This window comes from Trichosurus vulpecula, chromosome 1 (assembly GCF_011100635.1).
Source record: "Trichosurus vulpecula isolate mTriVul1 chromosome 1, mTriVul1.pri, whole genome shotgun sequence".
NCBI lineage: Eukaryota > Metazoa > Chordata > Mammalia > Diprotodontia > Phalangeridae > Trichosurus > Trichosurus vulpecula.
Genome location: NC_050573.1, coordinates 562,073,349 through 562,097,715, shown reverse-complemented (window position 1 = coordinate 562,097,715; position 24,367 = coordinate 562,073,349). Strand labels below are relative to the sequence as shown.

Here is a 24,367-nt window from a genome sequence, read left to right as displayed (position 1 = left end):
TCTTCATTTTAAACGTGTATATTCCAGCAAAACAAATTCCAAGACTGGTCATGCCTGAAAATGTATATTTCTCTGTGTTTCGAGTTTATCACTTCTCTGGCAGAAAGTAAGGAGCATGTTTCATCTTAAGTCTTTTGGACTTTTAGTTCGCTATTCCATTACTCAGATTTTATAGGCTTCAAAGTTTCTAACACTGTCGTCACTGATTAAATTGCTCCTCTAGATCTGCTCACTTCACTCTGCATCAGTTTCTGGTTGTCATCTGGAGTTTCTTCTGAAACTGTCTATTTCACTTGGCCATTTCTTATGTAACAATATTGTTCCACTGTGTCCGTATGCTGTAATTTGTTAAGTCATTCCCTGATAGAAAGAACTGCACCCCCCCCCCATCCCCTAGTTTCTAGTTTGGGGCTACTACAAAAAGAGTTGCATGACTATTTTTGTATATAAAGGTCTTTTTCCTTTTAAAAAAAAACTTTCTTTGGGGTATAGGCCCAAAAGTTGTAAAGCTGGGTAAAAGGGTATAAATAATTTAGAAACTTTGGGGGCATAATTCCTAATTCTTCTCTGCAAAGGGTGGGTGGATCAATCTACAGCTACACTAAGAAAGCACAAACGTGGCTGTTTTCATGCAGCGCCCTCCAACATTTGTCATTGTCTTCTTGGCTAGTGTGAAGGAATGTGTAGGGAAGCCTCAGAGTTGCTCTAATTTATATTTCCTAGTTATTAGTGAAGTAGAACTAATTAATTCTTAACATTTTTTTAATATGGTTGGTAATAGTGTGGATATTTTCTTTTGAAAATTGCCTATTCGTATCCTTTGACCATTTATCTACTGAGGGATGGTTTTCAGTTTTGTCAACGTCTGCTTATGGATAAGTTACTGATACTCAGCATGATAATTTGTCCAAGGGCATAATAAGAAATAGAGTCCTAGTTTCCTAGCTTCTAGGCCTTTCACTATATGATAGCATCATGTCAAGAAATATCTCAGAAAACTGAATTCAAATCATCTACATGACTACCAAAATTCTATGAGATTCTATAAAATTGAAAATAGAATTTTTCCCTATTAGTTTATTATTATTTTTAATAAAATATTATTTATTATTGTTATTTTTCCTTATTAGTTTCCCTATTAGTTCCCAGGCCAGTAATGACTATTAACAATTTAATGTAAAAGCTATACTTTTCTAACTAAAGTTGTATATTTTAGTGAGTCACCTCAGACCAAAATTTGGTTTAATCTTCAAAATAGCATCATAAAACCAAATTACCATTTCTAGTCAGATTTGTTAATAGTCATATATTTACACTTAAACCAAATGATAAGTTTACAAATCATTCTTCCAGCTTAACCTACATTATTAACCCTGTATGTAAAACTATGATCTTTTCAGTTCAGCTTATTAAATATTATTTTGCAAATCTTCACTTGTTTCAAAACAGTAGTACACTTGGAGAATAGTGCACCTAACATTTCCCCTACTGGGAGAACATGAAATCATAATTTTAATGCTTGCTAGAGTGCCTATAAACATTTAATAAACATATAAACCTAGTCATCATCCTTTTCAGTCTTCTGTTTTGATTATCCAGCAGCACTATGTTCACTCAGACCGTCTCGGCTTTTAAGAACATATACAAGAAAAGAGAATAATGACAAATGAATCAAAATATAAGTAGCTGAAAAGGCCAACACTATTCTTTCTACTTAAATTGTCCCAAATAAACTAGGTTACTAATAACTGCTAAACCAAGAATAAAAAGTAGTAGGCAGCACTGTTATGGGTAGATGTCAATGGTGTTTATATTTTCTTTCCTTTTAAAAAAGAAAACTTCCAAAAATCAATTTTGTCCTTGGTGATAAGGATTAGAAAATGAGAAGGAAAGAAAAGGCATTCACATTATGATTCTAAAATGATAATTATATTTTGGAGTGATGTAATCAGGAGAATTTGGCAGGAATAAATAAGGGCTATGAAACTTCTAGAGTGGGTATAAGGATAACAGACTGCAATCACAAAACCTCCATCAGCTACATTACAGCGGGGAAAAAACAGGACCTCTGCCACTTCCCAGGGCTTATTCATTAGCACAGAGAAAACAAACAGCTGCTTCTCTTTTTCTTTCCCTTTCAAATGCTCTAACCTTAGCTTCAGATGATGGTTTCTAGATTTGGAAACTGATTAATAAATAATCCATGGTCTTTATGCCTTCTTTGATCATGGCTCTTCTTTTTGGAGGATAAGCAAAATACCATGTTTCATTATGTTTGATTGCCAAATGAGAGAGATAAGTGTGAAATTATTTTTAATGGAATACACTTGCTCATTTTACAGGAAGCACTTATCCATGATTACATGTGCACTCTGACAGAAGTATAGTTTCTACCTTGATTGTCACTCACTATATAATTAAATTGAAGACAAGGAATTTCTTTCAGAAAGATTAGGGTGTGTGTGTGTGTGTGTGTGTGTGTGTGTGTGTGTGTGTGTGTGTGTGTGTGTGATATGACACTTTCGATCCGTGGTTTTTGAAGGAAAAAAGTGCTCTTTCTCCTACTTACCTAAAATCTTGCCAAGAACAAGGGATTTGATTGCGTTGAATTCTATACCAGAGGACAGGGTGACTTGCTCTTTTGCATTCTGGTTAACCTACAAAGTTGTTTTCCAAAAGACAACAATAACAGAACAGATGACAATTTGTTGATAGAAGGAAGGGAAGCCAAAGGAGACTGGGATTCAAAAATAAATACTTGTTAATGTTACCAAAATAACTAAAGAAACAAATTCTAAAGAGTGAATCATTAAGATAGAGAAAAGTGCTTCATAAATAATTCTGTAACAAACACATATAATTTTAATCTTGACTGAGACATTGTTTTAAATACCTATTATTTTTGAGGGAGGGGAAATTACCGTTCTACTTTAGACAGAATTAATCAAAGTTTTTTTTTTTTTATTTCTCTGTGTTCTATTATTTGGTAAGCACTATAATAAGATGTGCAAGGCTTTAAAAAGAAAGACAAATGTTCCTACATCTCTTAAAAGGAAACTTCAAAATCAAACAACTAAATGTTATTCTGAGCCAATAAAATAGATGTTTCTTCCAGTGCTTATAATAATTCATTGCCCAGCCCTGGCTTAAATATATGATTTTATTTATAACAGAATCATGAGCACTTCTTTCCTACTGCGTGTTTTTCTTTTCAAGATACCAACCACCTAAGTTATGTTAGTCCTCTTCCTACAGATGTCATGAAGTCAATCAGGAAGAAGCCGGCTTTCTTAAAAGTTTCACATTTTTCATAATACTTTAAAAAATGATTGTGACAAAATGACCCTGATATTGTTGCTTTCATAATCCAATAAGCATATTTTGCTTTGTATAGCAATTATTAATCAGTTCTATGTGCAAGAAGACAGAAACATTTCTTCCCCAGAAAAAATAAAGTATAGGGGAAAAATGATATTTTAACATCCAACAGCAGTGCCAACAGATCCCCATTTCCCCAGAAGAGCAGACTGAATATGATTCTATTTCTATAGGCTATGAAGAAGCCTTGATTAGCAACTGTTTAAAGATGACTATTTGCTGATTTTCTTTTAGGTCATGTGTCCTGGGGTATTAATATTCCTTAAATTTACCTCCACAAAGAGTACACCTTCTTCTCTGTTAATCTTCACATGGTGAAGCTGTCCGTCAGCCATGTTTTTGAAATTGCTGCTAAAAACATCTGGTTCTTGATGGCTATCTAATTTGTACCTAATCTGCAAACTTCCTAAAGGAAAAAAAATGATATTTTAAGGCCAATATTATTTTCACAGCAGTCTATGCAGCATCTATGACATAGTTTTCTTCATTCCAGAAAAGGGGGTGCAATTTCAATCTCTCCAACATAATTCATTTGGATGCTTCATTTCTCACACACATACATTCCAGCAAATCTTCTCTCTTCCATCTCAAGCATAATATTCCCAAATGTACACATGACCACTTCCTTGAAGAGTTATTAGTTTATGAAATGCACTATCATTCTCAATTCCTGGGAGTATCTGAAATGTAAGATTTTTCAATAGCATTGCCACAGTGGGGGGTAAGGAGGCATTAACATTGTGCAGTACTAATTTGTGAGGAAACTGGGTTGGAATCTCTGCTCTACTACTTATAACCTCAGGGACCTTGGGTAAGTCCCTTAACTTTCTGGATCCCAATTTTGCTACCTATGCAGTGAAGGAGCTGGACTTCCCTAATCACATCTAAAGTTCCTTCCAACTCTGATCTTACAAATAAAAGAGTAACTAATAAATAGTCTCTTACAATGAACTGTGTTCCCAAAAGAACTTATAAACCTATAAACCTGAAGATATAAATATGTATGTATGTGTATATATATGTATATATATACATATATATATAGTATGTATGTGTGTATGTGTGTGTATATATATATATGTATACACACACACACATATAATTGCAACAAGTTCTAAAGTCCCAACATGTTGACTAAGAGATTACATGCACAGTCAGGTTACTCAGAGTAGAATTCTTAGCAGCACAATAAAAGCATTGTGAAGTTCACAAGGAAATTTCCTAAAAATTAGGGAAGTGTGTGAAAATCATTACAGATGGTCACAATCACAGACTTCAGGATGAAGCTAAATAGAAGTGAACAGTTGCAGACCCACTGTACCCTCAAAACTAATACTACTCATTCACCTGCAGAGAGCCAATTAATTTGCTTCACAGGATGTCTTTCCAACTTAAGGTTTTCCCTCTGCTCAGTTAAGCTCAGAGCTCAAAAGAAAATGCAACAATTCTAATTTTAGCTCATTTTCAAAATTCCTATTACCATAAATCCAGCTTCCTTAGCTGACAAATTTGTTCATAGAATTTTTTTTTGAGAGGGGAGGAATTACCTGGACTGGACCTTTACCTGTGTGAGTGGGTTGAAATCCCACAGTAGAAACTTCCTACAATAATGCAAATGGGCAGCTCATCTGTAACTTATATTATTAGAGAATTACCTAGGACACTAAGAAATCATGTGTTTTGCTTAGATCCAAGTCTTCTTGACACCATGTCTTGTCACCTATCTACTATGCATGTTGCTTCACTTTTTTATAGAATATTCAGCTTTAAGTGGCAAGAGAAAGTGGGGGAGGGGGAATTTTAATAACTCAGAAACACTGAAGGAGAATTTTCTCAAGTATATGAGGCTAGCAAGCACAAATCATAGGGGAAAGTCTCAAGTCAGGTGCCTATGTTTATCAGGGATTGACCTACTTTTCCCCATAACTCCTTAAATGGGACAGTTTAATAAAACTCACTAATGGTGCACAATAGCGACCTATTAGCCAGTAATTGGGTACCTGGAAAGTACTATAGAACTTCATGGCTAATAGATTCTTATTATACTTGATGAAAGGGTTAAAAAAAATCCCTTGTTTAGGAAGTTAGAAGAAAGACAGGTCAATACAAGACGAGAAGTAGGCATGTACCTAACATGAAGCCTGTTAACCAGAAACCTCTATGGAACTTTTCCGATAGTCAATTAATAGCCTTAACTTGCCCTATAATAATCCAATATCACTGAGTACTGTCATTTTCCCCAAAGACAGGAAAGAGGTTGGATGTCTTTTCCTTGTAATGCTTCATGATATTACTACCACTCCAACTACTGGCAGCAGGTATCAGGCTTAAACGAAGTTTTCATACGCCTTATATTTGGTGTATGTGGAAAATTATACTTACTTGGTTATTATACTAACATCCGCATTGCTATTACTATTCTTTATGAAACATTTGCTAAATCTAACTGGATATATTTTAAGAGAGCTGCAAAATTGAATTCAGATTATTTTTCCGTATCACTGAAGAGCTATAATCATAAAATATAGTTAACATAAAAATGTTAAACTATCATAGGTTTAATAGGGAAAAAACCACCCCAATTTAATCACTGAAATGATACCTCTTCATGGAAATAAATATGTTGGATATTACTGAAAAATGAAGCCAATGGCTAAAAAATATTAGCTGAAGAAAACATTTTTAGAGTCTTAGGCAGTGTAAACACTGACAAGATCCTTAATATTTCTAATATTCTCAATCAATTTTCTTTTGGGCACCACTAAAAAGAAACTCACCATTTTTGGCAAGAATAACTGAAAGGTATTCCTTATAGAAGGAGCCTATGTAAAGCAGCAAGCTTGGAGTCCGCGTTGTTCGAAAGCTAAATGTGATCGTTTCTCTGATCAATGTCATATCACCATGAAATGAAGCAGCATGCGAGCTGGAATTTTTACTTAAGGTGTAATATTCTTGAAAATTGTAAGTCACAGAGGAACCAGATCCAAAATATGCAGAAATCTCTGAAATGACAATCAAGTTCTGTTATGTTACCATAAGTCAGCTATGTACATTTTCTATCTTGCTGTACCTAAAACATGCCCCCACCATTCCCAGAACACTGCCTGATATGGTATAAATGGAATAAAATGATAAATAGCATGTTTTATTAATTCAGTCTCTTCAATAGTTTTTAAAATATCTTCAATTTTAGAAACCCAAGTATTGAATTCTCCCCTATGGCGTAAATCTGTGAGCTCCTATCATGAGGACAGGACAGAAGACAATTTTCATTTCAAGTCATTTTCCTCCCAATTCTTTATTGATATGCTTACCTCCTCAGTGTAACTATTACTTCAAATGTGGCATGTACTATAGGCCTAGAACTTACTGAAAAGGAAGGAGTTTGCTTCTCCACCCTGAAAATGAACTCCTAAAAAAGGTCTTTTTATATCAAATAACCTTATGATTTTCATTCCTATTCTCCCCTTTGCGTTGTAAGGGACCTAAAATTAAGCTAGTTATGGCATCAATCTGAGAGGAGGTGAAATCTACCAAGAAGCATAGATTTTGGAGTGGGATTAGTTTCTCAGGAGCAAGGAAGGAAAACTCATCTGTGATATCTTCACTTTTAAAAAATTCTTTTAAATAACAACTTCTCAAAGCTAAGAAATATACTATTAAATTAAGCACAAAGAAAAGTGCCAGATGATTTTTAGTGGGGTGGGAGTTTGGGATAGAGATTATCTGCTGCTTAAGATAATTCTGGCAATACTTTTTTCTAAATATGATTAATAAGGCAATTATAAATTACAAAAGAATCTCATTAGATAATCTAACAATAATTATATTCCCCTAACACTTCAGGGTCATTTCCTTATCACCTACAATATACTTCCTAATGTCTAATATAACATTTGGCTGCATAATAATATTTAAATTGCAATTGGAAAAGGGGAATTGGGAATCATTTAGAAAATTGAGACTGGAACTTATAAAGTACCAGGCACGATTGAATCCTGCCTTCACATATGAACACTGTACTAGTTCAGTACTGGGGATATTTTCCTTATTATTTGTTAGCATTTATATGTTACTTATTTGGAGGGGGTGGAGGGAATGGATGGTTTTCGGAAGGACAGTTTGGACAGCTTTTTACTACTTAACTTTCAAATGCCTCTTTCTCCAGAAATTCTGCTTCAACATTGTACCTAAAATGAATACCTTCAGCAAAGGTATATTTCTGTTGCTTTATTAAGGCCAGGAGCTGGGCTCTCGAAACCTATGCCAATGAGGCACAAGTTCAACTGGTTCCTGACAAGTTGGAATAGTTTCCTTTGATTTCGGGCCAAGCAACAGACTGTTCATCAGAAAAGAAACTCATCTACACCTCCCCCCACCCCAGTTAAATTTAGAGATGTTCACCTCCAGAATGTTGGTCACTAGGTGGTAGTTTTTATTTATTTGTTTTATTTCATTTCCTTTTTTTTTTTTTGGAGTGGGGGCACTGCAAGTCTCAGAGGCACAGGTGGGTTCATGGAAGATATATCAAGAACTTTTAATCTGGGAATTTTTTCTGGTAATTATTTCAATGGAGTTTCCTTTGCAGTCCTATGCATTTTACTGTAGGCACTTAAACCATTATTGTGAGTAGGGATCCATAGGTTTCACCAGACTGTGACAAAAATGGTTATGAATATGTGACTTCTATGGATTAAATCACAGATGCTGATAGCACTCTTCTACTTAAAGAGGGAAAAAAGAAAATATTATAAATATACAGAGACCCTAATGCAAAATTAGTGAATTTTGCCTATCTCTCAATTTTCAACAAGGGCTGCTAAAATTTAATAGACAGATATGAGGAGATGATGACTAGGCCTAAGATGTCATTTGCAGAGCAAAGTCCTGGATGAGCAAACTCCCTCTACAAATGTAAATTGGCTCTTTTTCTCAGGGTGCTGCCTAGAGTACTGAGAAGTCAGCCAATGTGCCCACGGTCATATTGTCTGTAGATGTCAGGGGGGAAATCTGAAACCCGGTCTTCTGACCTCAAGGTCAATTCTCTATTCACTAGGCCTCATTGCCTCTCTCATGTGAGTGATGAACATCTATATTCAGGTCTCCTTGTGTATGTGTGTGTAAGAGAGACAGAGAGAGACATAAACACAGAGAGAAAAAGAGAGAGAGACAGACAGACAGGCAGAGACAAGAGAGAGTCAAGGGTTGTGATGCCTGGCATATTTGACACCATGGTGATTCCTTTTCTCTTCTCAAAAACCTGACTTTGAACTGAGCCGAGAGATTAAAAAACAGTAATAGCAGCTGCTCAACACATCCTAAAATGAATGGTCTAAGTGTCTCCGCTTCATCCCATATGAATTTTTAATGGAAAAAGTATTTAGGCTTTTGGTTGAAATATTTGGTTGGCAAGGGAAAAAAAAAACAACAATGCTTTCTAAATCTTCTTGCATGACTGAAAGTCATTACCACAAATAACAATGATGCTTTTAATGATTTTAAAAGTAGAGGATTGTCAGATGGGGCAAATTGTTACAACCACATTACTTGAAAGCATCAGCTTTAGCTAGAAAAAAGAGATTGTACATATAATCCCTAGAGAAACCCATAGGGGATGAAGATCACGATTCAATAGCATTAGCCACTGGTTTTCAAGAATACAGTTGCATGTCTTCCTCATTAAATAGAAATGCCTTCAAAATAGGTATTTTGGACAAAGAATTTAGAAAGCAAGTAGTGGATTCATTCAAATAAGGCACAAGACAGCAATCTTGTTTGTATGGACATAATTTTCCTGCATATTTTTCCCTTATATGTTTATTTTTCATCCTTACCATTCAAACAGAATGGCCCACTGTATGCAGAGAAGCTACAGTCACAAGAGAATCCGCTGTGTTTCTCTTTACATTTTCCTCCGTTGTGACATAAATTCCCATAGCTGCTACAATGTCCTGGACATCCTGGGTCCACCCCTGGGGTGATCTTGGCCCTCTCTTCCAAATCCAGGGCTATCCCATTCAACTGTAAAGATCGAATGCATCCCAGAAATCCTTTCTGCCGGGAGGCTGTCCCACCTGAAATTCAAATACCGTAATTGAGATAAATTCCTAAGAATTTCACTGTCAGACAATAATATGCCAATGTGCCACTTGAAGCCAACACAAACAAAATCCTTTGATCTGCCCTTTTTTGCATACAACTTTTTTTATTCTTTTTAAGGTCATTATGAATAAAGATAAAATATTAAAATGTTTTTGGATAAAGAACAAACTAAATTAAAGGGAAAGTGGTGACTTTACTTAATATAAAAAAGCTTCCCCAAACATAAGCACATTAAAAAAATAACTAAACTTCTTAAGGCCAGTTTATACTTAACAAGTTTAATGACACATTTTGAAAGTTAAGAGACTTAAAAAAATACCTTCAATACTAAACGTCAGTACACATAGATAGATCCATGTAACCGTCCATGTGGAAAAGTGATATGGCCATTGGTAACATTATAGACTGGGCAGGGTGTTTCTAAAATGCCCCTAACCCAAGAAGTTCTTTTGTCTTTCTCTTTTTTCTTTTGTGACTGAATAGACATGAAGACTAATATGTGTATGGAAATTCACTATGAGCTACTATTAAGATAATTTTAATGATGAAGAAAGACAATCAAAGTTCTAAGGAAACTGGAGACTAAATAATTTGAAAGAGAAGAGTTGCCTCTGGATTGATTTCTATTTTATGGCTATTTTTAGGTTTACACTTTTATATTTAGGGTTTGATGTGAGGGATAATGAGACAGTTGAACTTCTACCTTTGGTCTAATGAAAGACAGCTAGACAGGTTTCAGATCATCTAAAGGAAAAAGAAGAGAAAACAGAAACTCATTCCAGTCTACTTTGAACATCCACTATGTTTGACATTATGCTTCAATGGGACAATTGCTTGGGCTCAAACAAAAATTCACCTTACTTCATCAAAACAAAACAATTGTCCACATGAAGCACCTGGCAGCACAGTGGAAAGAATGCAAGACCTAGAATCCAGAAGATGTGAGTTTAAATTCAACTTCAGAAACTTAGCTCTATGACCCTGGGGAAGTCACAACCCCTATATGACTCAGTTTCCTCTCCTGTAAAATGGACATAAAGATAGCGTTTACTGTAGTGGTGACACAGAGGTCATATGATATAATATTTATAAAGCCCTCTGACAATCTTAAAGTAGAAGATCAAATTTTCAGACTGCAGGCCACATATGGCTTGTGAAACTGCTGAGTGCTGCTGAAATAGATGATAAAATAATTAGGAAATGTGTAACAAAGTAAATTAAAATGTAACGTGGCATAAAAATGTCAAAGGTCAATTTTCTAAGTCAATCTGCAGCCAGCAGGGATCCATTTTTATTTGAGATTGACACCACTCACTTAAAGTGCTATATAAATTCTAGGTATTATTATAATTCTGCTGCATATCCTTTGCTTCGATGTACAACTAAGTACCACTCTTAGACAATAAGCACTTTATGACTATGACAAACAGACTGTTGATAGTCTCATATCACTATTAAGAATGCATTGATGGTGAAACTGATAAAGTTATTACAAAAGATGGATTAGAAATCCCTGGTAGTCAGTCAGTCAAACATTTATTAAGTACCTACTATGTGCCATGCACTGGGGACACAAAGAAAGGCAAATGACAGTCCATGACCTCCAGAAGCTAACAGTCTAATAATACAGAGACAAAATGTAAGTAACTATAGACAAACTACATATATATATATATATATATATATATATGATAAGTAGGAAATAATAAATAGAGAAGAGACATAAGAATTAAGAAGGATTGGCAAAAGTTTTTTTGTAGAAGGTATAATTTTAGCTGGACTTGCAGGAAGTCAGAGAAGACAGGAGGCAGACATGAGGAAAGAATTTCCATGCATGAAGGACAGTGAAAATGGCTGGAGTTCCTTGTCCAAGGAACAGCATAAAGGCCAGTGTCACTGGATCAAAAATTATATGGTAGGGCGTAAGATGCAAGGAGACTAGAAACATGGGGTGGGAGGCTGAGTCATAAAAGGCTATGAATGCCAAATATGATTTTATATTCAATCCTGTGAATAAAAAGGAGCCACGGGAGTCTAACGAATAGTGTGTGACATGGTTCGTTCTGTGTTTTAGGAAAATTGCTTTGGTGGCTTAGTAAAATATGACCTGGAATGGGACAAGATTTGTGACCAACCAGTGATCTATTGCAATAATTCATTCATGAAAAGATAAGATTGCCATGGTGGCAATCATCAGAGGAGAGAAGGAGACATGAAGGGATGTTACAAAGGTACAACTAACAGGCTCTGGAAACAGATTGGTGATGGAAGGTGAGAGAGCTAGGAGTGGAAGACAACAACAACCTAGGCTGTGAGTCAAGAGGATTCAAAAGATGTTGATGTCCTTCACAGTAATAGGGAAGTTTGGAAGGTGGGAAGATTTGGGGGAAAGAGAATGAGTAGTCCCAAATGAAGCTGCATTCATTATTCACGGTCTGCTCTTTAATAAACAAGAGATTGTAAGAAATATAATTATGATGAAAACTTAACTTTGAATATTATGGGATCACAGAAGTAGATCGTTTTACAGATGAAGAAACTGAGGCCCAGGGAAATTAAGTGACTTGCCCAAGGTCACACAGGTAAAGATAGGATTTGAACACAATTCCTCTGACTCCAAAATCAGTAATTTTTCTTTGCATTGGTTTCCAATGCAAAGCAGTATAGTAGAAAGAGGACTGCATTAAGAGTCCAAAGACAGGTTTCCCTTCCAGCTCTGGTACTTGTTTAATGACTATAACAAGTCAAGGGTATAGTTTAATTCTTTAAGGCATGGGCAAGAGTAGTAAATATTTAGTATGTAAATCAAGAAAGGTTAATAATTGATGATGTCAGGATACTAAACACAAATGGAATAACGTTGTTTTAAAGTTGATTCAACTGCACAGCCTGTATCTGTTAAATCTCTCTAAGTAGATGGAAATTTCTTGAGGCTATGAATATATGCATACTTGTAAATTCTAATGGACCTATCTTTTTCACTGATGTAGGTAGTCTCCTTAATGCAAGGATTTTTAAACTTTTTTTCTTTTTCTTTTTTGTCATGGACTCCTCAGAATGTTTTTAAATGAATAAAAATAGCATTACAAAGAAAACTAATTCTAACAGTATAAATTATAACACACACATACCTCTTGTTCTTGGTTTTTTTTTTGTTTTGTTTTGTTTTGTTTTGTTTTGTTTTTGGAGGAGGGAAGGCAGGGCAATTGGGTTAAGTGACTTACCCAAGGTCACACAGCTATTATGTGTATCAAGTGTCTGAGGTCACATTTGAACTCAGGTCCTCCTGACTTCAGGGCTGGTGCTCTACTCACTGGGCCACCTAGTTGCCCCTTGGCTCTTGTTCTTGACCTATACAAATGCACTGTCCAATGCATTGAGAAGTCTTCCTTTCTACATTTTACATTATAGAGTACACAAGCTGTCCTTTGAGTATCACTTGCTCTCCCCAGCTAATTACATTTCCTCCTTTTTCTGGTCATACATATCTTTGATGATATTCTCCCATTTAAGTCTACATTATTAACATTAAGTTTCTATGTGCAGTCTGTCCATTTATCTCACAGGACACAATAATTGAAAGGGATCTCAGCAGCCCTCCAATCTAATTTGTATGCTGGAAGGAACGCCCATTATACAATACCAGAAAAGGGGCCATCTAGCCTTGTATGAAGTCCTTCAAGTTGGGGATGGGGATGGTGATGGGGTGAGGGAATCCCACTGGCTCCATTTTTAGATAAATACCATTTGGGAGAGTTTTGTTTGTTTGTTTTCTCCATTGATATCAAGCTTCCATATGACTCTGCCACTTCCATTCATCCTTACTGATTCTTCCTTCTGGGCCCAAACAGAACAAATCTAACCCCCTATCTATAGGACAGCCCTTTCAATATGTTCTCCCCTGAGTCTTCTCCTCTTTAGGATAAACATGCCAAGCTCTTTCGTCTAATCCTTATATAACATGGAACCAAAGCCATTCAGCCATTCATCATGGTTGTCCTCCTTCGGACACAAAAGCTTAACAATGTTTGCTTAGTTCACGGAGCCCAGAAGTGAATACAACACTCCAGATGGGATATGGTAAGGGTAGAGTGTATTGGGATTATTACCGCTCTATTCCTACAGGCAATACTCCCTCTTGATGTAGCCTGTTGGCTTTTGGGGGCTGTTACATCACACCCTTGATTCAGACTGAGTTGTAGTCCTCTAAAATCCTGTGTCTTCCAAAAAAAGCCTCTAGACATTCCCCACCTAGTTCTTGAAAAACTGATTGTGTGTGGGTGGGTGTGTGCGCCCAAGTGCAAGACTTTACATTTAGACCTATTAGATTGAGTCCACTGATCTAGTTTAGGGCTAGCAAACTGTGGCCTGAGGTTCAAATCTGGCCTACCACCCGTTTTGTTTGGCTAGCAAGCTAGGAAAGGTTTTTAAATTTTTACAATTTAATTTATATTAACAATTTAGATTATGTAAATTATTACATATAAATTAAATTTACAATTTCATTTAAAAATCTAAAAGCTACGGGCCATATAGTAATAAGACGATGGCTGAATTAGGTCTACAGGTCTTAGTTTACCCATTCCTGTTCTTTTCCTAAAACTTGGGGTAAATATATGGTTTAACTTTTCCTTACATCATGCTGTTTAGTTTAAAGCCTTTTAAAAATAGATTCAGAAGACACAGCAAATATATTTGCACCAGCCTTTGTTAAGTATATTGCATCTCAGGCCAAGAATCTGCTAACCTTATATTTTAAGTTGGAGTCTAGACATCCAAGTACCATTTTTTACAGTCATTTTAGCCAGCTGTTCACTTCCCAAATATACATTTTGATTCTGTATCTCTTGCCTTCAATGGATGACAATCAGGAAAACCCACCCTGTACCCCTATGGCCTTCTGTTTCTTACCCACTACTTCACTAGCATTGGCAATATTTTTTAGATTCCTTTTGGCAGTTTAATTTGTGGCCACATGAGTCAAAGTGGGTGGTTATCATCCATTTGGTTAAATCTTGGGGAATTCTCAGTTATGTTTTGAATACATGCCCAGGAAGATAACAGAACTCTCTCTTATTATTATTGGGTTGCTAAATAGCTGCCTTAGCACCCCTGAGCAGGGAATTACCAATTACTATTAATCTTTCTTGACCTTACCGGATGCTTTCTCACTTGAACACTTATAGAACTCAACAATGTAATTCTCTGAAGGAAAAGTAGCTTCTTTCTCCTTGTAAAATCCACCCCCCTCCTCTTCATGAAGAGCCTCAAATCTATTTTTAAGATCTAATTACACAGCTCTCTTTTTCCTCCCATTTCTCTTCTCTGTAATACTCTTACATTTTTCAACATCCTGCCATGAGAAATGTCTCCTCTACACTTTCCCCATTGAGATCTCACTTCTGTTTCCTTTAGAAACATGTCATTCTCTCTACCAAGCTGGGCTATAGAGTGGTATATGTTGAGTCCCTTTGGAGGAAAATTGGCCTACAAATAGAACTCAAATGACAGTCATTTAGCTACGGCAGAAATACAAACATCACATGTTTAACGCAAGTCACTGAGCAATTTTCTCTACTTTCCATCCTGGTTCATATTTTCAACCCTGCTTTGTTTTCTTTTTAATTACATAAATACTTATGGGTGTTTTCATCTAAATCTTAAGCACCTGCCCATTTTTTATGTCCAGTCAATATCTTTTAAAGGGCAGCTGGATGCTACAGTGGATAGCCTGCCAGGCCTGGAGTAAGAAAGACTCATCTTTGTGAGCTCAAACTTGGCCTCACTAGCTGGTGACCTCAGGAAAGTCACTTAACCCTGTTTGCCTCAATTTCTTCATCTGTAAAATGAGCTGGAGAAGGAAATGGCAAACCAATTCACTATTTTTTCCAAGAAAACTGCAAATGGTTTTGTCTGACAAAATAGTCAGACAAGACTGAAAAATGACTCAAAAACAATCACTTTTTAGATATTTAATAACCCATTCAAATTTTGTTAATCTCATCCATAAATCCATACCCATACCACACTCCAATGCCACCCTAACAACATCCTCTCTGTTTCACCAATTCGCCTTTTCCACCAATCCACTTTATTAATTGAATTTACTTTCTATTCATTCCCTTTAGCTTTTTCTTACCCTGATCTCTCTCACCAGCTACCTTCTTCTTATCCTCTTTGGATTCCACTTCCTAATTTTCCTCTATCTTCCTTAATGCCTCTCAATCCTTTTTGTAGCCTCCTTAACTGCCCTTGATCCTGATATTCATCCAACTTGATATTAGAATCTGCACCTGTATCTGATACTGGAGATGATTAATCCTTCAAATTCTTCCAAAATTTGCCAGATTTTCCTTTCCAAATTCAACATTCTACTTGCTTCACTAGTTCAAGCCCCTCCAAGTTACCCACAAGATTTTCTTTTTCTTATTTGGCTCAAGTCATCTTGTCTCCCACTCCTTTTCATACAAACTCCTTCTACAGAGACCTGGGGTAGTTTCCAATTGTCAGAAGGTCATCAAATAAAGTTACCACTGTTTCTCAATCTTTCAAAATATCTTGTTTTATTTTAACATATGCAGAGGAGATACCCCGTTGGAAGGAGAGCCTGTAAGGCTTCATTTTTTCTCCATTGGATGAAGTTTCTTTGTTTTTAATAGTCATCAATTAACAAGTACAATACATTATATTAACTATAATTTTCAGTTGTGTATAAGGGTAAAAATGTGGTCTGCTGGAGAATATCATGTGTAACAGCCTGCCTGTTCCCCTTTGAGGCCTTCTTCAAGAACACATTCCAAACATGTATAAGAGTTTGTCTCAAAATCTTTCCTAGGTTTGGAGTGGCCGAATCTTCATATGGAAAGGCCAGGAATGTTATTAAGGAAGGGAAAAAAGACACTGACCTTTTGTCTTGGTTTCATTTTATATTTGTTCTTTTTTTTTTTTTCCTGCCTGCTCCTCTATACTAGAAAATCAGACAATCCATCAACAAATAAGTGTCAACTATGTGCTAGGCATTAGGGATACAAAAACAAAAAGGAAATATTTCTTTCCTTCAAGGAACTTACTTAGGGGATCCAATATAATTGATAGTAAACTAATAGTTATAGAACTTGAAGGGACCTTTATTTGTTTTGTAAAAATATTTCACCATTTTATAGTCTCTTGTGAATGCCATCTTCTGAAATCTAAGGCTCAAAATACAGTGACACATTATTAACATCACCATTGGCTGTTCCTCCTTGTGGTTGTTTTGAGCTTTTGCCTGTTTGGGACAGGTTTCTTTAATATATGAGGAGGGTCCTGAAGACCCTGGGTTGAAGGAAACAAGGAATCTTGTAGTTTCATTTCTTTAAATTCTCTCTCTGAGTTCTTGGTTGCAAAACAGTCCTAAATCAAATCCAACCTTTCAATTTACAAGGGAGGAAACAAGCAAAGATATAGTAAGCAACTTGCCAGAGTCAGATGGAAAGTAACTATCTTAGTTGAAATTTGAACCTAAGATCCCCTACCTTCAGGTCTAGCACCCTTTCTATTATACCATTCTGAAGTCAATCTGAAATAAACGCAAGGTAAGTGGGGAGCACTGGGGAACATGAGCAGCTGAAGGGACCAGGAAACTCTTTGTATAGAAAGTCGCTGAAGTAGTTTTGAAATGGAAAAAAGTATTCTAAGAGGCAGAAGTGGGTAGGAGCACTCCAACATGGGAAACAGTACAAAGGTGCAGAGAAAAAGGATGGGGTGATGTTATGTGAAGAAAAACAAGAAGACCAGTTTGTCTGGAACTTAGAGTGAAGGAAGAAGAGTACTGTGTAACAATATTTGAAAGGTGGTTTGAGAGCAGATTGTGATGGATGTTAAAAGCCAAACAGAGGAGTGTCTATTTGATCATAAAGGCAATAGGAAGTTATTGGATTTTATTGAGCATGTGAGAAATCTGGCCAGAACAGCACTTCAGGAAAATAAATTTAGTAACTATGTGTAGGATGGATTAGAGATAGGAGAAATGTGGAGCAGGGAGACTTATTAAGGGAACATTACAATAATCCATGGTAGAGGAGATGAGGATCTTAGCTTCTGTGTGATGGGAAAAAGATATGGGTTCAAGAGATTTATAAGGAAAAATAATGAGATTTAACAAGTGATTAGATACAAAAGAAAATTTACATACGGGGTCCCAAAACCCCAGAGTTACTTGGCAGTTTATAGGGCAAATAACTATTAATTGCTTTGTAGTTTAGTCTTCAGAGTTTAAAACTGAGGTATCTATGAAATGCATACCATAAGCTAGAATGGTGCTGCCTACAGAGATTCCAAGCTCAACAAACCAGAAATTTAGTCCATTGAAAAGATTAATCCTAAAGGAAAGAGCTAGCTAGGAAGACCCTGCTACTTGTTTTTATAGAGACTGGTACCTGTAGCTGAGAATATCGTGGAGAGATCTGAGGCTTATAATCTAGGATAGAAGCCTTTTTACTAATACAAGGCCCAATTCCTGCCTTTTCTAAAAGTACCAAAGATGGAAAAGGCCTATGGACTTTAAGCTAAGAGGGCATGGTAGTACCCAATGTTCTTTTAAGGAACAGATCTCCAAGGATATCAGCTGAGCCAGAAGCTCAAAGTAGCTGAATGGCATCCAGTTGAAAATTGTCTTCATTTGGCAGAACAGCATCTGATAGATACCACACAATCATCAGGCTATGCTTAGAGGAGCAGAATCCAGCAGAGTTTATGAGACTAGCAAGAAGCAGACCTAGTGAGAGCAAAGTAATGAAACTGTTAGAAAACAGAAGTGGCCAGGCACAATCGGGGCATGAATTCACTCCCCCATGTGTGTGCCCTGACACACGTTCCCTCTGCTTCTCCATACATGTGCCTGGATATACATGTTCTTTTCATGTGTGCCCCCCATGTTTATTCTTTACATATGTATCCCATTTGTCTCACTGTCGTACATATTTCTAAGACAATATGCCCCAGTTCATGGTGGAAATATTTAGTTACTTGTACTAGGTCTATGATAGAAATTTTTTTTAAACTCCTATAGCATTAATTAAAAACCTTGTTTTGAAGTTCTGTTTGCTCTAGCTGACTTTTAAAAATAAATATATTGATCCAGGATCATGAACTCTGGTATACAAACCAAGTACCTGGGATCTGAGATTGTCAGTCTCTGTGCCTACTCTTCTACCTGTATGTAGCTATAGATTATTCTTATAAATATTTTATTTAGATGGGAAAATAAGGATATGACTTCATAATTACAAATTTTCTTACAAGTCTTCTTTTGGTAATGAAAATATCTGCTTCAAATAAAAATACAAAAACCGTGTATTCAATTGATTTTATATCCTCTGACACAGAGTTCAAGGTAGACAATGGAGTGAGATGGGGTAAGATTCCACTTTAATTTGAGAAGATTTTAATTTCATTAGTTGGTAAAAGAGCCATTGTGAATTCACTCTGTAATTGGAAGAGGAAAAGATTGGAGCATTTCTTTTCCACTGCATCAGGAGATAGAAATCTAGATTTCTGGAAATTAACGGAGGTTATGAAGTAGTATATTTTCTCTATTTAAAGACATAGCTTTAAAGAGTTAATCAGTCCTTAATTAAATATAAGCAGCATTTAATTAAACATCAAAAATTTCATTAGATATTACTTCTGTGAACAAATATGAACATTTGAGTCATACGGGTTTTTCCTATGTAAGCTAGTTAATAACTTTACATTTCAAGGTATTATGAAGCTAAAAAACCAGATTCAGTAACTAGGATAGGACATAAGAATTTAATTAAATATTGCCACCTCTTTTTTATTGTAAGAGTAGAACAAAATTCAAAGGGGCTTTATTTTGACTGATTGATTTAGGTCTAAAAGTCTTTACTTTATACTATAAAATACTCAGAGAAACAATTCAGTTTCATAGAGCTGACCATTAATTGACTAATTCATTTGCTCTGCAGGAATTTGCTGAGTATCTATTATGTTCTAAGATATCAAGAGATATCTTTATCAAGAGATAAAAGATGAATGCCAATCCCTAGACCTAAGAAGTTTATAGTCAATTGGGGAGTTAAAATCTATTGTAAAAAATCCATTTAAATCATGGATAGAATCCTAATGAGAAAACAATACTTCCACATTTAGTATATGAGATCTGATAACTGTGCTTTCTATAAGCAGTCTGGCATGGGGGATACAAATCTGGCATAAAAGTCAGGGACACCTGGATTGATGTTCCACCTCTGACTTATCCTAGCAGGCAAGGAGATCATTTGACTGATCAGAGTCCCAGGCAATTCTCTTAGACTATAAATGGCAGAACAGGCACCAATCTGTATTTGGTATAAGGAGTTTTCTCAATAGTGAATTCCCTATATCACAGGCCAGATAACAATCCTCAATGCCATACTGAACCAGATTAAAATACAACTAGGAAATATTTAACAAAATGAATAAAAACTCAGTAAAACATTGCTAACATTACATTTTAAGCCTAAGTCAATATATGGCCTGCGGTGATTTTATATATGTATTAATGGCTCCCCATTTCTATTTGAGTGTGACATACAACTGGCCTACACTAGTGAAATCCCAAGTCCAGACTGAAACAAACAAAAAGGCAAATGATTTTTCACAATAATATTCTTGATCCTTCATTCTTTAGCACCTTACACTTAATAAAGATTATTTTCTAAAAAGTGAAAATCAAGCTATTCAGATCCCTGTGGCAGCGATCATCTGATTCCTAGGCCATTCTTTCTTCTTTCTTTAAAGGTTCAGTACCTTCTTCATAACATTATTCTCTAACTATGATACGCAGAGACTTCCATGTATGTGTTGATTTCCCTTTCAACATCTTGATTTTCCTGTTCACCAGCCTCAGCTCTTATGACCTGTACCTTATTCCGTATCAACCTCCAGTTAATAAGATTTTTGCTCCCATCATTAACCACAATCTGGAAAATGGAAAATATTCTATATGACCATAACTTCTTAGGCCTTCATGTTTCTCTGTGTTTTATTCCTTGTGAACCTATTACCTTTTCTCATCACAACCTCTAGTCACTCAATACCTCCCTGCTTTCCCAGTCCTTCACCCCAGCTCTGGCTTCTGCTTCCTCTTAACATTATAGATAACCAGTTTAATACATTGCTCCCTACCCTCCAATTCTTTGGTCTTTTATCTCTTCCCTATTTATTTCCTTCTAAGCCAAACCTTAGTTACCTCTGAGACCTGTCATCTCTACTCCTATTCCTATGTCACTAAATGTGGCTGGAGACATACACACAACCATGCTGACTGGATACATTACAAAAGATATAATCTAATTTTAACTGGCTATCACAACTGCATGACAATCTTTTTATTCTTCCCTGATAGATTCCCTCTCTCACTCCCCATAGTACCTATTCTAAATCTTTTCTTCTTTTTCTAGAAACTCTTTTCTCCTTGGTCTCTTATGAAACTGCTTCCTCTTGTACCTACCTGAACACTCTATCTCAATCTCCTTTGCTAGATACCATCATTCATGTTATGAATTCATTGCTCAGGGGTAGCTCAGGGTTTTATCCCAGGTCCTCTTCTCTCCTCTCACTATACTTTCTCCCTTGGTGATCTCTTCAGCTCCCCTTAGTTCAACTGTCCTCTCCGTGCAGATGATTCCTAAATTTATGGCTCCAGCTTGAGTTTTCTTTCCTGGAGTAGGATCTGCATCACCAGTTATCTGATTAATATCTGCACCTGGATACCCCATAAGTATCTAAAACCCAAAAAAGTATGTCCATAGTATAACTCAATAGTTGCCCCCCAAAAGTCCCTCTTCCTAAATTCCTTTGCCCCTATGGTACTGAGCACACCACCATCCTTTCAGTCACTCATGCTTGTACCCTAAGAGTCACACTCAGAATTTCCATTTTTCTTACCCCCAATCAGATTATAATTGCCAAATTGTATACATTCTATCTCCACAACTTCTCTTGCACAACATCTCTCATCATTTTCTTTTCATTCACATGGGCATTACCTCTCTGTTGGACTATTACAATAATTATCTAACTGGTTTACCTTTAATCAATCTCTCCTCTCTCCAATCTTTCCTCTATAGAGCTGACAAACTGATATTCCTAAAGCTCATTCCATCATTCCCTTGACTAAGGAGTTTCAGTGGCTCCTTATTTATGTAGGACTAAAACAAATAAAAAATTTCTCTTTTTTAGCATTTTAAACCCTTCCTAATCTTGCTCCAATTTTTGGTTTCAGACTGTTTTTATTTAACTCCATCTCCCCACAATCTATTTTCTAGACAGACAAACTGGCTTATTTGCTGTTTCCCCATCCACAATATTTCATTTCTCATTTCCTACTCTTTTTATAAGTTGTCCTCTAGGCCTGGAATGCTATCTCTCTTCTTTCCTTCTGGGAATTCCTTGCTTCCTTCAAGACTTAGTTCAATTTTTACATACTATCTGAGACCTTTCTTGATCCTCTAATCCTCTCAATTCTCAATGATTTCTTAAAAAAAATAAAAAAAAAGAAAGGAAGGAAGGAAGGAAGGAAGGAAAGGAAGAAAAGAATAAAATTTTGCCTATATATTTTGTATGTATTTTTTGTATACAGACTGTCCCAAATCCCTTCCCCTAGAGGAAATAATTTCTTTGAGAGAAGGGACTATTTCATTTTTACTTTTGCAATCTCTGTGCCTAGTACAGTGTTTGGCACATGTAAATGCTTAATCATTATTTAATTAAGTTTGTGGCAGAGGTAGGATATTGTGCAGGATTGTTCAACTGCTCTTATTTGCCCTTCTTTCTGGTGACTCATTGCCCAGATGGGTTTCCCATTAGATTCATTCCCTTTCCACTGTGGGAAGTAGTATCAAAGGATCTGTAATTTTCTTTATTCTTCTGTTAGCTCTCAGCCTCTAGCTAAAGACAGCACTTCTGGCAAAAAAAAAAAAAAAAAAAAAAAAAAAAAAAAACTGTCTCATTGCTAGATCTACCTTTATCTCTCCTCTGGGGACATTTTCCCTTTTGTTGACTCCTCCAAACTTCATTTCCAGTAAGTACAACCACACAAGCAAAAGCTTCTGGTTAACGATGTTTATAAAGACAAAGTTAATGTCTAAAACAAAGCTATACAGATTTTTGCAAGGAAAGGTTGAAGCTTCTATGAGGGACACAGGGAGGAAAAGGAGATACTAGATTGCCACCTTTAACTCTGTAGTCCAGAGGGCTCAGTCACAGAACATCTCTCCCATAATTCCTGATGACCAGTTGTCCAAGCCACCTTGTTTCTAGAGTCTTACTCCCTTTCTTTGGAGTGGTTGCTTTCATCTATGCTTCTGCTCTCCCAACCCATATGACTTTTATTTAAAATTTCTTTTTCTTAAGTACCATTTATTAGAAGCTGGCTTCCTCTCTGAGTGTATCACAGACTCAGAGATAAATTTTAAAGGTCACTCTGAGGCATAGGCTAACATGCTTCGTATCAGATTGCTTCCTTTTGATTTATTCAAAGGAATGAATTACTTCTAATAAGGGGATCACTTGGCACGTGACATGTTTTAGGGTTAATTTAATGACTAGTTGTCTATCTTTTTTCTGTGATTAAGTCCTGAATTTTCAAGGACCATTCCCTTTCAAGTTGAAATAATACTTACCATAAATAATAGCCATTTCTAGTTACTAGTTTGACTATGTACTTTGATATGATCAAATAGTTATCATCCAATATTTTAATAAATTTGAAGAATTATTGGGAAGCGCTATGATACAGGGGAAAGAATACTTGCTTTCCAGTCCAAGGTCCTAAGTTCAAATCCTGTCTGTTATGTATTACCTACATGACCTTGGGCAAGTCACTTAACTTCTCTAGTTTCTTAAAATGAAGTGGACTAGATGGCCTTTAAGGTTCTTTTCAACTCTGTATTTACAATCTTATATTGCAAACTATTCTGCTAGAGATGAAAAACAGCTAAACAATATCTGCAGCTTACAGTTTTCCTATTTTTAAGCCTCGATTATGAACATATGACCACAATACTTTTATAATAGTGTTGTGATTAAACAAATTTGAAGTCTCTGCACCAGCCTAGTAAGCTTTATACTTAAATGTTGCCTTCAATTTCTTCATTCGAATAGAGAAACTGGCCCTTTTAGAAATTGTTTTCTGATATTATCTTAGTATAACTAAAACCAATTTCCAAAAGCATTCTATTTCAGAATGTAGTTTGAGGAAGTGACAGTTGCCCATGGCACTAGAACATAAAAGTTTAACTTCGCATAAGGCTCAGCTAGGATCTTTATTGATTGAGAGGAGGAAAGAGTGTTAAGTTCTTTCTAAAATGAAAAAAAAAAATACTAAAATTTTGTGAGGAACAGAGAAACCAGAAAGTCATACTGCTAACATGAGGATGCACAATGTGACAATGCCTTCCTACTTTCATACATTTGTTCATTAGCATATTTGAGAAACATTTATTAAATGCTTACTATGTAACAGGCACTGGGGACACAAACACAAAAGTGAGAAAGTCAACAAACATTTGTTAAATGCCTACTATGTGCCAGGTACTGTTTTATGTGCTGAGGATAGAAAAAGAAGAAAAAAAAAAACAAAAGAAAACAATAGCCATTGCCCCCTGGGAGCTTGTTTTCTATTGAGGGAAAAATGGTATTTTTTGTAGCTAAGTCAATATAAAAAATATTGGACAATAGAACCGTAGGATTATTGATAAAGAACTGGAAGGGACCTCAGAGGCAATCTAGCACAAGACTCTCATTTTATCCATGAGAAAACATATAAAGCAAATACAAAGGTGTTTTTTTTAAATGGTGAGGGCTCTACCAACTGGGAGGATCAGGACAACAGTCACATAGG

At 35.9% G+C, this 24,367-nt stretch overlaps 1 protein-coding gene across 6 annotated transcripts in view; it reads right to left on the bottom strand.

Moving 5' to 3' along the window:
* The window catches only part of CNTNAP4 (contactin associated protein family member 4), a 419,915-nt gene that overhangs the window by 14,409 nt on the left and 381,139 nt on the right, over positions 1-24,367 (bottom strand). For 5 of the 6 annotated variants that reach the window (XM_036741850.1, XM_036741849.1, XM_036741851.1 and 2 more), the window contains 4 exons: positions 9,213-9,452; positions 6,156-6,380; positions 3,651-3,784; positions 2,570-2,657 (listed from right to left, as the gene is read on the bottom strand). In XM_036741850.1, coding sequence (XP_036597745.1) covers positions 2,570-2,657; positions 3,651-3,784; positions 6,156-6,380; positions 9,213-9,452 — 687 coding nt within the window. The remainder of the gene's footprint in view (positions 1-2,569; positions 2,658-3,650; positions 3,785-6,155; positions 6,381-9,212; positions 9,453-24,367) is intronic. The other variant, XM_036741854.1, reaches the window with a different exon arrangement.